The sequence below is a fragment of the Capricornis sumatraensis genome, chromosome 3 (genome assembly GCF_032405125.1).
Source record: "Capricornis sumatraensis isolate serow.1 chromosome 3, serow.2, whole genome shotgun sequence".
NCBI classification, from domain to species: domain Eukaryota; kingdom Metazoa; phylum Chordata; class Mammalia; order Artiodactyla; family Bovidae; genus Capricornis; species Capricornis sumatraensis.
The window spans coordinates 23,583,809-23,599,365 of NC_091071.1; the positions used below are offsets into that span (position 1 = coordinate 23,583,809).

Sequence of the window (15,557 nt, forward strand, 5' to 3'; positions counted from 1 at the left end):
CTCTGGGGCTATTCAGCACATTCACACACACACACTGAAAATAGAAAAAAATAATGTCACAGCCTTCTAATTTCATTCACCAGTTATCTAATTTGTCTTCTCTCCATGTATGAATCCTGATTGTCCCCTGAATTTCCACACATGAGTATGCTGATAATTTTTTATACTATTTTATTTATATTTCATATATTAACTGTTACCAAACATCACACTTTTTTGAAGAACCACAAATTAAAACTTGATAAACTGTATTTATTAGATTAAATATAATAGCAGTATTAATACATGATATCCTATTTATTTATATTGAATTATAATGTCATACAATATTATAGCAGTTTCAGAAATACAATATATGATATCCTTTTACACTTAGACCTTGAAATGAATTTTAAATTATTTTTAAATTATTTGGATAACAATGTGACCAATCCCTAGACCAGTTTCAGGTAGATACTTGTACTTTGAGAATTACGATAATCTATTATTTAAGACTTTTCTAAAAACTTTATAACTTGTTTCATTTTATTTCAACCATTAAAAATTGGTTCTGATTTATAGTCAGTGTATCAGTAGAATTACTCAGCTAAGATCTGGAATTCAATAGGTCAGAGATTTAGTTCAGAAATTGCGTCTACACTATGTGTTTAAAAATTCCTCAACAACTGATGGTATTCTTTTTATATTACCAAATTATAAAAACATTGACACCGATGCAGAGGAATTTATTGAATGTTTTATTTCAGAACCCAGCCTATGAGGTGATAACCACAGGATATTTAAAATCAATTAGTTTATAAGCATACTATCACATTTTTTACCACCTTTTCATAATCTTTGATTTTACAGAGTCTTATTTTATAGAGACCATCATAATTAATGGAATAGGCTTAAATTGTTTCCCATTCTTTCTTCCTCAGTTCATTTCTTTTTATCTTCCCACTAATAGTCTTTGGCAGCTCTTGAATAAATTCTACCTGTAGATATCCAAGGGAAGAAAATTAGGCCAGAAGTTTTCATCTTTAGACAAAGTCAATTATGTTATGAACTCTAAGTGAAAGAATCAGGACACCAATTAGGGGGTTTTTTTGGTAACAGCCAAAAAAGGGAAAAGGGATATTGTTGAGGATACTTTTTTGATATTTGATATTTTTTAGTATTTACTATAAGTCCAGTAAGCCAAATGACCCTACAAATTAGGTTAAGAGTTTCATTTTAATCTCAGAATCTGTTTCTTATCCATGTCATTAGTTCATTTTGAAATGTTTGGTATAACACATTTCAAGAGAATGTTCATTAAAATGGAAAAAATAAACAGCTGAAAATTTCCAGAATACTAAGCAAATATTGTTCTTAATTAGAGTACCTACCTTTCTGGGATATTTGTAAGGTGCTGTATTTCTTTTTACATGCTCCTGAATCTCCTTTTTCAGTTGTTCTTGATCATGTGACTTGTAATCAGGATTCAGAACAATGAAAGCCTTTACTACCTAAAATAAATATTTGAATGATGAGTTGTATATTTTTATGTTTCAATGTATCTTTCTCTTAACTTGAGAATCTAAATAAATACCTCATATGGTGAGCCAAAATGTTTATTAGGGTCTGATCTCAGCTTTACGTTCTTAAGCCAGCCAGTTGACTCCCATACCTAGATTTTATATCTGTTATGTGTGTGTGTGCTCAGTTGCTCAGTCGTCTCCAACTCTGACCCCATGGACTGTAGCCTGCCAGGGTCCTCTGTCCATGGAATTTTCCAGACTAGAGTACTGGAGCAGGTTGTCATTTCCTACTCCAGGGGATCTTAATACAACCTAGCTTTTGGAACCCCTACTTTGATTTTGATCTGTACTTGAACTCCCTCATCTCACTACATCTTAAACTACTTTCTGACCTGTTTCTGATCATCTCTGCTCTTGACTTCTTGCCTCATCTGTTACCCCTTTAAAAAATTTTCTTTTGGAAACTTGGTAGTGCACTAAGCACAGTCTTTTATAAAACAACCCATCCTGATCTAGTCTAGCTTATAGGTCACCACCCTCAGTATGGTCTTAATAAACAGTCTTGTGACTGAGTTTGCCATATCCTTGTTAAAAGAAACAGTTCGCTGAGACTGTCCACTCTGTTCCATAGACACTTCTGTTGATGCAAGGCAGTTGTGTATGTGTGTCTATGCATGTATATAATTTTCTTGTATTCATTGTTTGACATTTCATAAAATTTATTTGTATTTATGCTTGTTCTATTGCTTATCAACATTTTTATGAATTAAAAAATTTCATCCTTGCTATAAGTGAATTGTGCAAAGGCAAGTTATTTTAAGAACTAGTGTTTGTAATTACTGGTTTGTATATTGGTGACTCATGCACCTTGGATAAAATCTAACTTTTATCTTTATAGAATTCTTTATAAACCATTACAGAAAATGATAAATTAATAAAGAAAAATCTAACATGGTTAAAAGTATGAACTCTGAAGTACACAACCTGGATTTGAGTCACACTTTGCCTATAATCTCAGGCAAGTTAGGACACATCTGTGCCTCAGTTTCCTTCTCTGTGAAAGGAGTTTATGAGGATTAAGTAAATTAACATAGGTATAGGGCTTATAACAATACCTGGAACATATATACTAAGTCATTAAAAATATGAGGTATCAGTTGTAGTAATTTCTTTTGCACAGAATTTCAGGGAAACTTTGAAGCCCACTTACAGATTTTAGGTTAAAAAAGTCTTATATTTCTACTATTACAACTAATACCTAATATTTTTAATGACTTAATATGTTCTGAATATTGTTATAAGCCCTTTACCTATGTTAACTTATTTAATCCTCACAAACTTTTTAAAAAATAAATTAAAAATCATTTTTAATTTTATTCTCCAGAGAAAACCAGCAAAGTGGTGTGAATTATTCCTATTTTTCCTAAGACATTTATACTTAAAAATGGAACCTTGCTGTACATTACAACTTTATATCCTTCTCTCTTTTTGTAATTTTTTTTGTTGAAGTATGGTTGATTAACTGTTGTTAGTTTCAGGTGTACAGCATAGTGATTCAGATATAGATAAGATAGAGTTTTTTTCAGATTCTTTTCCCTTATAGATTTATTACAAAATATGGAGTGTAATTCCCCTCACAGAATCCTTTTACAGAGGAGGAAATGATGACTGATGTTAAGGGAGAGACTCATCCCACCTACTGATGGCATTCAGAACAAAGGGACAAACTTTAATAATTACTGAATCTTTTCCCTACTTAAATTACTGGAATGTGGAATATTATTGACCATGCCTGGCAAAAAGGACCTGAAGAGTGGCATGGAATCTTTAAACCCAGACTACCAGGTGATCAACCCCAACAGAAGTGAGATTTTAGGACTTCTGTCTTATTTATTATTTCCTGAAGCCTCTACTTACTGACCGACCCAGCTTGCTTCTAGCTACTTAGTTCCTATTTCTGACCTTGTTCCTAGTCCTGATATCTGATGCCAGCCTATCCTCAGCTACACTAGGGGCCATGTTAGTTTCCAGATCTGGGTAACAACTTGAACCTATCTAATTAGCTTCTGACTTCCCTGGTGGCTCAGACAGTAAAGTATCTGTCTACAATGCAAGAGACTCAGGTTCAATCGTGGGTGGGGAAGATTTCCTGGAGAAGGAAATAGCAAACCCACTCCAGTATTCTTGCCTGGAAAATCCCATGGACGGAGGAGCCTGATAGGCTACAGCCCATGGGGTCGTTTCTGGTGTGAACCTGGGTTGTTGGCATTCACACTGTCTTGCCCCAATACTCCATGGAGATGATTCAAATTCTTTATAGAGTGTATATTTTCAGTCTCATTCTGTAGCAGTTCATTCTAATTAGCGTATTTCTATCTGACTAGCATATTTAATGAGTCTCTAAATTACATAATTAGTGAATGAATCATTTAGGTAATTCTGTTTCAGTGAACTACTGTTTAAAAGTATGTGTTAAGACTGCCAACAAACTAAGGTAGAGGCAAATCAGTTACCTCTCCTCTGATGGGATCTGGACTGCTGACAACAGCTGACTCTGCAACTGCAGGATGTTCAATCAGGGCACTTTCTACCTCAAACGGACCAATTCGGTAACTGGGAAATAAAACATAAGGCAGGAATTTATAAAGGTGAGCAAAAAGTTCACTCCAGACTACTAACAAGCAGTCAACACAGACATATCCACAGATGAAAATTACCCAGAAGATAATATGATATCATCTGCTCTTGAAACAAACCAGAAATATCCATCCTCATCCATATAGCCTCTGTCCCCAGTGATATAGAAATTGCCTCGTAGAGTTGAAGCTGTTTTTGTAGGATTATCCTGTAAAACAAATGATAATTTTATTTTGAATGTTATTCTTTGATCCAGTTGGATTTTTAAATATTTAAGGAGAAAAAAAAATTTTAGTGTTTTTGAGAATTCTTAGAACGAAGAGGAGCTAACATGAGAAATAGAGATGGAAGTCTAGCATTGAGCCAGCCCAATATAAGATAGGTAAACTATAACTACAAAGACTAGGCATGCTGGGAATTTTTTTAGATTGGTCACAAAATAAATATTGCAGGAAGTCAGAGGAGTAGGCTAAATAAGTCTTTTGATAATTGGTAATATCTCAACACTCATAGGAAAAAAGAGAAGTCAGTACACAGAGTTAAAGTACCAATACCTAATGAGTCAAAGAACAGGGTTTTATTGTGTGTTTATTATGTATTTTGTTTGGGTTACACAAAAATAGAAAATTGATTCTGTAAATTTGGCAGGAAGCAAAAGGAAGTATTCTTACATTATGTATTACTGACAGAACCTAGGCCTTTGATTATATTGGTGTAAACTTTTCTCTAATTTGTATACTGTAATTAGAAATGAAAGTATGTTTGCAAACAGGAGCTTGGGAGTCCTCTAATAAAAGATATTTACTTCAGTTCACTGCCTCATTCCTTGTTTCACTCTTTCCATGAAGAGAGACCACTAATCAGATTTCAGGAAAATTATTGCGTGCTGATTTACAGTGGAGTGGGTTAATGATGTTAAGAGGGCAGTCTTCTTTCTAGGGCCTCCTCCCTTTTACCTTCATGGGCTTGGAGCAGTGATCTAGCCTGTGGGGACCAGCGTGCCCTTCTTTAATAAGCATGTGGGTGTTTCTTCAGTTCCCTGTCCAAGCGATTACTGTTCAGGACAACGAATCTCTCAAGAAAAGGCCAAATACCTATCCTAGTTGTATTTTGTGGCAAATAGGGATAATTACCATGCACTTCTGAGAAATAATTAGGAAATGAGATGCTATTTAGTAATAAGTCTCTTACTATATAATGGGTAAAAAGCCCAAGTGGTCGGTTAGGTCGAACTCGAATGCCAATATCTCCTTCTTTTCCAGGTGGTAGAACATTGCCATTTACATCTAAAATCTAGGATGAAACAGAGTAATTTATTTAAGGAAATTTTTATTTAACGCCACATCTGAAATATTTGCACTGCAGTTTTTTTTTTTGGGGGGGTTGCTATTTAAGAGTGCAGACTTCAGAAAAATTTTAAGTTTAAAAAATTAAGCAAAATTAAAATTAAAAACTTTAAGTTCCTAAGAGAAATATAGTTATTTAAATTCTTATTGTAAATTATATTGTAAAATACAGGTTAGCAAAATGTGAAAGAATAAAATTTTTCCTTAATTCTGTCATCCAGCAATAATCACATTCTAGTAATATCCTTTGAGATGATAAAGACAGAAAAAATAGGATCACTTTATAATATAGTGTTTTGCAACCTGCTTTTATCATTTGTGATATATCTTATTGTCTTTTTCTTTCATAAGTATTTCATTACTGGTTTTCCAACTTGGTGAAACAAACAAAATCTTACCTCAGAAGCCAAATGTGAGTTATCAGGAAAAGGGAACTGTTTTGTGGCTGAGACAGTGGTAGGTAAGCTGAAGCCTTGCTCTCTTATCCTCTCATGGTCTCTGAAGTACCTAATAGTAGCTGGCATTTATTAAGCACTTACCACATCCTAAATAATAAATGCTAATGCTCTATTTCGCATATGCTATCTTCTTTAGTCCTTACAACAACCCTATCTGGTTAGGAGTATTATGCTCATTTTACGTATAAGGAAACAGAGGCACAGAGAGTATAAGTAACGCCAGAGTGCATGCTTGAGGTGAAATTCAAATCTTAGCAATCATACTGTAGAACCTGTGCTTTTCATCATTATACTTCTCTGTGTAATCTTTCCAGAGAGTTAAATTCATTTTCTAAAAATATAACAAGCATTTCTCAGATTGCTTGCTTACCTATGCTGCTCTTTTAGCTGTTTCTAAATATGAAAACTCCACACTGCTTTTATATACACCCTTCAAATCTGAGATGTAGTTTGTTAGCAAAGGATATTTTTATCTGGCCCTTTCCAGAACAAAAAGGGCTTATGTCCCCAATAAGAAACTGAAAAGGCAAAGGAATTCTAAATGTAAGAACTTATTTTTAAATTTTTGCAAATAAAAAAGTGTAAATTCCCACCGAGCCATCTAATATTTGGCCACAGCTATCAAGGTATTAATAGAAAAGAGAAATGTTAAGAGTTCTGATTACTTTACACAGACTACTATTTAGTAGATGCGAACACAGATAAAATATTCTATCTCTGGGGAGAATCACATACCTCCCTGTTCAAGGGGTCTTAGAATGTTTAAATATGAAAATTATGAGCTTTGATCTTTGAAATTGCAAACGTCTGACATCCAGCTAGAGTACATGCTCAGATTTTAGAATATCGCTAAAGATGCTCCTAGGTAAGTAAGGAGGGGCACAATAACAAAAGCCCATGGGAAAGAGTTAAAAATGAAGGTGGCCACATGAGACAAATGCATATCAAAACTACAATCTCACACCTATTAGGATCAGTTCAGTTCAGTTCAGTCACTCAGTCATCTCCGACTTTTTGCGACCCCATGAATCGCAGCACGCCAGGTCTCCCTGTCCATCACCAACTCCCGGACTTCACTCAGATTCACGTCCATCGAGTCCGTGATGCCATCCAGCCATCTCATCCTCGGTTGTCCCCTTCTTCTCATGCCCCCAATCCCTCCCAGCATCAGAGTCTTTTCCAATGAGTCAACTCTTCGCACGAGGTAGCCAAAGTACTGGAGTTTCAGCTTTAGCATCATTCCCTCCAAAGAAATCCCAGGGCTGATCTCCTTCAGAATGGACTGGTTGGATCTCCTTGCAGTCCAAGGGACTCTCAAGAGTCTTCTCCAACACCACAGGTCAAAAGCGTCAATTCTTCGGCGCTCAGCCTTCTTCACAGTCCAACTCTCACATCCATACGTGACTACTGGAAAAAACATAGCCTTAACTAGACAGACCTTAGTCGGCAAAGTAATGTCTCTGCTTTTGCATATGCTATCTAGGTTGGGCATAACTTTTCTTCCAAGGAGTAAGCGTCTTTTAATTTCATGGCTGCAGTCACCATATGCAGTGATTTTGGAGCCCAAAAAAATAAAGTCTGACACTGTTTCCACTGTTTCCCCATCTATTTCCCATGAATGGCTACTATCAAAAAAACCAAAATAACAAGTGTTGGTAGAGATGTTTGTGCACTATTGGTGGGAATGCAAAATGGTACAGCCACTGTGGAAAACAGTACAGCAGTTTCTCAAAAAATTAAAATTACCACGTGTACAAGTGATTTACTTTGTTGTATACCTGTTGTATACCTTTGTTGTGTGTTAACACAACATTGTAAATCAGCTATACTCCAATAAAAAAATTTAAAAATAAAATTACCATATAATCCAGCAACTTTACTTCTAGGTATCTACTCAGAAGAATAAAAAATGGTTTCAAAGAGTTGCTGATTTACCGTGTTTATCATAACATTATTCACAATGGTTAAAGTGTGGAAGCAACCAAGCACTCATCAGTAAACAAGTGAACAAGCATAATGTGGTACATATATGCAATGGAACATTATTCAGCCTTCAAAGGAAGGAAATCCCGACACATGCTACAACATGGATGAACTTTTGAGGACATTATGTTAAATGTAATAAGCTGATTACAAAAAATGACTACTGTATGTATTATATATAGTATACTGTATGTATTATATATAGTACTTAAAGTAGTTAAAATCATAGAGGCAGAAAGTAGAATGGTGATTGTGAGGGTCAGGTGGGAAGAGGAATTGAATTATTGTTCAGTATTAGAGAGTTTTAGTTTTCCAAGATGAAAAGAGTTATGGAGATGGATAGTGGTGACAGCTGCACAACATTATTTAATATGGTATTATTTAATACCATTGAATGATGCACTTAAAATGGTCAAACTAATAAATTTTAAGTTACATGTTTTTTACCACAATAAAAAAGATTTGGATAAATAAATGAAGGCAGAGATGCTGTTGCACTGTTCCTCTCGCCCACACAAGTTTTCATTCAAAGACAGTTGCTCTAATAAGTCACTGGGCTTGAATGAGTGGGGAACTGGCAGTACATTGCAGTTGGGATGGCTATGAATACAGCTATGCCTGTGAGACCCTGATAGCCATGTATGTTGGGGGTTGTCATCAAGAGAAAACATCTGTGTGAAATGCCAACTTGATTACTTGTATTGCAGATAATGCTTAATATATATTTCTCTAACTTAAGGCAGCCTATTAATATTAACCAATGAACTATTAAGTCTTTCTACTGAATATAACTAGTGCTGCTCTACCATCCCTTCTTAGAAAAGCTTTTCAAAGGAAACAAATTCGAGGGACAGGTGAATAATAACAGTAATAGCACCTATCTTTTGCTTTTTATTATTATTATTATTTTATTTTTAATTGGAGGATAATTGCTTTACAATGTTGCATTGGTTTCTGCCATACAACAACCCAATTAAGTCATAGCTATAACTATCCCTCCTTCTAGAGCCTCCTTCCCACCCCTCTATGTTATCATGGAGTGCCAAGCTGGGCTTTCTGTGTTGTATGTTAATAGCAGCTTCCCACTGCCTATCTGTTTTATACCTGGTAGTGTATATATGTCAATGCTGTTCTCTCAATTTGTCCTACCTTTGCCTTCCCCCATTGTGTCCACAAGTCTGTTCTTTACTTCTACATCCCTATTCCTGCCCTGCAAATAGGTTCATCAGTACCATCTTTTCAAAATTCAGTATATATATGTTAATAAATAATAGTTGTTTTTCTCTTTCTGACTTAACTTCACTCTATGTAACAGGCTCTAGTTTCAACCACCTGACTACCACTGACTCAGATTCATTCCTTTTTATGGCTGAGTAATATTCTATTGTATATATGTACCACAATTTCTTTATCCATTCATCTGTTGATGGGCATCTACTGTGCTTCCATGTTCTAGCTATTGCAAATAGTGCTGCTGTGAACTTTGGGGAACATGTGTGCTTTTCAATTATGATTTTCTCAGGGTATATGCCCAGTAGTGAGATTACTGGGTCATGTAGTAGTTTTATTCCTAGTTTTTAAAGGAATCTCTATACTGTTCTCCACAGTGGTTGTATCAACTTTTGATCCTACCAACAGTGCAAGAGGATTCCCTTTTCTCCACATCCTCTCTAGCATTTATTGTTGGTAGATTTTTCAATGCTGGCCATTTTGATCTTTGTGAGGTGATACCTCATCATTTTTTTAATTTCCATTTCTCAAATAATGAGCAGTTTTGAGCATCTTTTCATGGGTTTGTTGGCCATGTGTCTTTGGAGAAAGGTCTGTTTAGATCTTCTGCCCATTTTTGATTAGTTTATTTGTTTTTCTGATATTGAAATGCATGAGCTGCTTATATATTTTAGAGATTAATCCTTTGTCAGTTGTTTCATTTGCAATTATTTTCTCTCATTCTAAGGGTTGTCTTTCCATCTTGTTTATGGTTTCCTTTGCTGTGCACAAGTTTTTAAGTTTAATTAGATCCCATTTGTTTACTTTTGTTCTTTCTATTACTCTAAGAGGTGGGTCAAATAGATGCTGCAATTTATGTCAAAGAGTGTTATGCCTATGTTTTCCCCTATGACTTTTATAGTTTCCGCCCTTACATGTAGGTCTTTAGTCCATTTTTAGTTTATTTTTGTGCATGGTGTTAAGGAAGTGTTCTAATTTCGTTATTTTACACATAGTTATCCAGTTTCCCCAGCACCACTTATTGAAGAGGCTGTCTTTTCTCCATTGTATACTCTTGACTCCTTTGTGGATAAGGTACCCATCAGTTCAGTTCAGTTCAGTCGCTCAGTCGTGTCCGACTCTTTGCGACTCCATGAATCGCAGCATGCCAGGCCTCCCTGTTCATCACCATCTCCCAGAGTTCACTCAGACTCATGTCTGTCGAGTCAGTGATGCCATCCAGCCATCTGATCCTGGGTCGTCCCCTTCTCCTCCTGCCCCCAATCCCTCCCAGCATCAGAGTCTTTTCCAATGAGTCAACTCTTCTCATGAGGTGGCCAAAGTACTGCAGCTTTAGCATCATTCCTTCCAAAGAAATCCCAGGGTTGATCTCCTTCAGAATGGACTGGTTGGATCTCCTTGCAGTCCAAGGGACTCTCAAGAGCCTTCTCCAACACTGCACTTCAAAAGCATCAATTCTTTGGCGCTCAGCCTTCTTCACAGTTCAACTCTCACATCCATACATGACCACAGGAAAAACCATAGCCTTGACTAGATGGACCTTAGTCAGCAAAGTAATGTCTCTGTTTTTGAATATACTATCTAGGTTGGTCATAACTGTTCTTCCAAGGAGTAAGTGTCTTTTAATTTCATGGCTGCAGTCACCATCTGCAGTGATTTTGGAGCCCAAAAAATAAAGTCTGACACTGTTTCCACTGTTTCCCCATCTATTTCCCATGAAGTGATGGGACCAGATGCCATGATCTTCATTTTCTGAATGTTGAGCTTTAAGCCAACTTTTTCAGTCTCCTCTTTCACTTTCATCAAGAGGCTTTTTAGCTCCTCTTCACTTTCTGCCATAAGGGTGGTGTCATCTGCATATCTGAGGTTATTGATATTTCTCCTGGCAATCTTGATTCCAGCTTGTGCTTCTTCCAGCCCAGCGTTTCTCATGATGTACTCTGCATATAAGTTAAATAAGCAGGGTGACAATATACAGCCTTGACATACTCCTTTTCCTATTTGGAACCCATAGGTGTGTGCATTTATCTCTGGGCTTTGTATCTTGTTCCATTGGTCTGTATTTCTAATAATACCTATCTTATGGATCTTTATTATGTGCCAAGCACTTTTCTATGCTCTTTAGAAATATTATTGCATTAATCCTCACTAGAAACCTATAAAATCTGTCCTTTTATTATTAGAGTTACTAACAATTTTGATTTGCCCATGACTAAGACAGGGGTGTATCCTCAGGACATACTATCAATACTTTCAGGCCTAAAGCTAAATAGTGAAAGTTGCTCAGTTGTGTCTGAGTCTTGCGGCCCATGGACTATATAGTCCTTGGAATTCTCCAAGCCAGGATACTGGAGTTGATAGCCTTTCCTTTCTCCAGGGGACCTTCCCAAACCAGGGATTGAACCCAGGTCTTCCACATTGCAGGTGGATTCATTACAAGCTGAGCAACCAGGGAAGCCCAAGAATACTGGATCTTGCTGACCCAGGAATCGAATCAGGATCTCTTTCATTGCAGGTGGATTCTTTACCAACTGAGCTATCAGGGAAGCACTGGTCATAGCAAACACCCTCTTTCAACAACAAAAGAGAAGACTCTACAAATGGGTATCACCAGATTGTCAATACTGAATTCAGATTGATTATATTCTTTGTAGCCAAAGATGGAGAAGCTCTATACTGTCAGCAAAAACAAGACCGGGAGCTGACTGTGGCTCAGATCATGAACTCCTTACTGCAAAATTCAGACTTAAATTGAAGGAAGTAGGGAAGACCACTAGACCATTCACATATGACCTAAATCAAACCCCTTACGATTATACAGTGGAATTGGCAAATAGATTCAAGGGATTAGATCTGATAGACAGAGTACCTGAAGAACTATGGACAGAAGTTCATGACATTGTACAGGAGGTAGTGATCAAGACCATCCCCAAGAAAAAGAAATGCAAAAAGGCAAAATGGCTGTCTGAGGCCATAAAATAGCTGAGAAAATAAGAGGAGAAAAAGGAAAGATATACCCATTTGAATGCAGAGTTCCGAAGAATAGCAAGGAGAGATAAGAAAGCCTTCCTCAGTGATCAATGCAAAGAAATAGAGGAAAACAATAGAATGGGAAAGACTAGAGATCTCTTCAAGAATATTAGAGATACCAATGGAATATTTCATGCAAAGATGGGCACAATAAAGTACAGAAACACTATGGACCTAACAAAAGCAGAAGATATTAAGAAGAGGTGGCAAGAATACACAGAAGAACTGTACAAAAAAGATCTTCACGACCAAGATAATCACGATGGTGTGATCACTCACCTAGAGCCAGACATCCTGGAATGTGAAGTCAAGTGGGCTTTAGGAAGCATCACTGCAAGCAAAGCTAGTGGAGGTGATGGAATTCCAGTTGAGCTATTTCAAATCCTGAAAGATGATGCTATGAAAGTGCTGCACTCAATATGTCAACAAATTTGGAAAACTCAGCAGTGGCCACAGGACTGGAAAAGGTCAGTTTTCATTCCAATCCCAAAGAAGGGCAATGCCAAAGAATGTTCAGACTACCAGAAAATTACACTCATCTCACACACTAGCAAAGTAATGCTCAAAATTCTCCAAGCCAGACTTCAACAGTATGTGAACTGTGAACTTCCAGATGTTCAAGCTGGATTTAGAAAGGCCAGAGGAACCACAGACCAAATTGCCAATATCCAATGGATCATAGAAAAAGCAAGGGATTTCCTGAAAAACATCCACTTCTGCTTTATTGATTACACCAAAGCCTTTGACCATGTAGATCACAACAAACTGTGGAATTAAAGAGATCGGAATACCAGACCACCTTACCTGCCTCCTGAGAAATCTGTATGCAGGTCGAGAAGCAACAGTTAGAACTGGACATGGAACAACAGACTGCTTCCAAATTGGGAAAGAAGTACATCAAGGCTGTATATTGTCACCCTGCTTATTTAACTTATATGCAGAGTGCATCATGTGAAATGCTGGGCTGGATGAAGCACAAGCTGGGATCAAGATTGCTGGAAGAAATATCAGTAAGCTCAGATACACAGAGGATACCACCCTTATGGCAGAAAATGAAGAGGAACTAAACAGACTCTTGATGAAAGTGAAAGAGGAGACTGAAAAAACTGGCTTAAAACTCACCATTCAAAAAATTAATATCATGGCATCTAGTCCCATCTCTTCATGGCAAATAGAAGGGGAAACAATGGAAACAGTGACAGACTTTATTTTCTTAGGCTCCAAAATCACTGCAGATGGTGACTGCAGGCATGAAATCAAAAGATGCTTGGTCCTTGGAAGAAAACCTATGACCAACCTAGACAGCATATTAAAAAGCAGAGATATTACTTTGCTGACAAAGGTCCATCCAGTCAAAGCTATGGTTTTTCCAGTAGTCATGAATGATCCTGAGAGTTGGACTATAAAGAAAGCTGAGCATTGAAGAATTGATGCTTTGGAACTGTGGTGTTGGAGAAGACTCTTGAGAGTCCCTTGGACTACAAGGAGATCAAACTAGTCAATCCTAAAGGAAGACAGTCCTGAATATTCATTGGAAGGACTGATACTGAAGCAGAAACCCCAATACTTTGGACACCTGATTCGAAGAACTGACTCATTTGAAAAGACCCTGATGTTGGGAAAGATTGAAGGCAGGAGGAGACCTGGATTTCATCACCGACTTCAGTGGACATGAGTTTGAGCAAGCTCTGGGAGTTGATGATGGACAGGGAAGCCTGGTGTACCGCAGTCAATGAAAAAAAAAGAAAATGAAGTCACTCAGTCGTGTCTGACTCTTTCCAACCCTGTGGACTGTAGCCCACCAGGCTCCTGCATCCGTGGGATTCTCCAGGCAAGAATACTGTAGTGGGTTGCCAATTCCTTCTCCAGGGATCTTCCCAACCCAGGGATCAAACCTGGGTCTCCCACATTGCAGGCAGACACTTTAACCTCTAAGCCTAGGGTCACAAAAAGTCAGACACGACAGCAATTGAATTGATCTGAAAGCTAAGTAAGTTCCAGTTAAACTGGAACAAGTTGTTCACCTTGGTCCCTGTTTTATATATCAGGAAACAGACTTTAACAGCTTACCCAGAGATACTCAGTAACGAATAGCAGAGCCGGAATAAAAGCCATCAGGCAATCCTACCTTTAGACAAGTTTTCATAGCAGAGTTAGAATTACCTGAGGTGCTTGTTTAAAACACCTTAGGATTTTAGGATCCTACCCTAAATTTATTGAATCAGACTCTCTAGAGAAGAAGAAGCCTGAGAGTTTGTGTTTTTCATATGTACCTATGTGATTCTTTATGATCAGATAAGCTTGGGAAACTGGTCTAATCTACAACTAACCCTCAGTTAAGTTTGATACTGATATCTCTTTAAACTCATCCATTTTGTGTTTTTGTTGGTATTGTTTTATGTATTAATATAAGTTCCGTATTGTTTTATGTGTTAATATAAGTTCCTTTGTCTACACTTAACTTTGGCTGGATTGATCTGACAACTATTGTAACTCTGAGCAAAGTACACTAATGAGGTAATAGGATGCCCCCTCCGGATCAAGTGATGAAAACAGTTTCTTGACTTCCAGGAACTGGCCAGGCATGCTGCAGGAAGAGGGAGAACCTGTAACTACTGTTAAATTGTAGCCTCTTTTGTCCTAGTCACCCCTTTTAGAAGATCTGCAGCTCCCCAACCAGAAGGGGCAACGTAATGTTGCAAAGAGTATGGATGTTTGTACCAGATTGCTTAGGATTGAATTCTAGAACTAGCAGCTACTAACTATGTAACCTTGGGTGAGTCCTTTAACCTCTCTCAACCTCATCTGTAAAATGGTTCTGATATTGCCATGTCTCTCATAGGTTCCTTCTGGGAATAAATATTTATAAAATGCATAAAATTATTTGGCACAAATAACTGCTTTGGAGAAAAAAAGACAAGCTAATGTTTCTAAACCTTTTCCATCTTTATATGGAGGTTAAGATATCTGGAAGTAGCATAATCATCACGAAAACTAATAGTGTAAGGAAGTAGAAGTGGGGTAGGGGTAAACAGATTGGGTTGTTAAATATTTTCCTGGAAAGGGATACACAAACCTTAACATCAAAAGCAGGAGAAGGTTTTCCCATTGAGCCAGGCTTAATTTTCATTCCCTTAAAATTTCCACAGATTAGTACCTAGTTAAAAATGAAAAAGAGTAAAGTAACATTACAAATAACATATCTATTTATTTATCCACTATTCATTCATTCAATAAATATTTATTCAGAGCTTACTATGAACCAGGCTCACATTAAAACATATTTTCTGCTCTCAAGAATTATAGACAGACACTAATACTGTTAAAATATTAAGTAAATTTGTAACTACTAAAACATGCATACTTATGAA

At 36.9% G+C, this 15,557-nt stretch overlaps 1 protein-coding gene across 3 annotated transcripts in view; it reads right to left on the minus strand.

Annotated features, from left to right (window-relative positions):
• Positions 1 to 335: 335 nt before the first annotated feature.
• Positions 336 to 15,557, minus strand: part of ACSM3 (acyl-CoA synthetase medium chain family member 3) — a 62,049-nt gene continuing 46,827 nt past the window's right edge. For 2 of the 3 annotated variants that reach the window (XM_068969072.1, XM_068969071.1), the window contains exons 9-14: positions 15,263 to 15,343; positions 5,331 to 5,432; positions 4,220 to 4,347; positions 4,016 to 4,115; positions 1,367 to 1,490; positions 336 to 973 (exon numbers count right to left, since the gene is read on the minus strand). In XM_068969072.1, coding sequence (XP_068825173.1) covers positions 891 to 973; positions 1,367 to 1,490; positions 4,016 to 4,115; positions 4,220 to 4,347; positions 5,331 to 5,432; positions 15,263 to 15,343 — 618 coding nt within the window. In that variant the 3' untranslated portion in view covers positions 336 to 890. Of the gene's footprint in view, positions 978 to 1,366; positions 1,491 to 4,015; positions 4,116 to 4,219; positions 4,348 to 5,330; positions 5,433 to 15,262; positions 15,344 to 15,557 lie in introns of all 3 variants that reach the window. The other variant, XM_068969073.1, reaches the window with a different exon arrangement.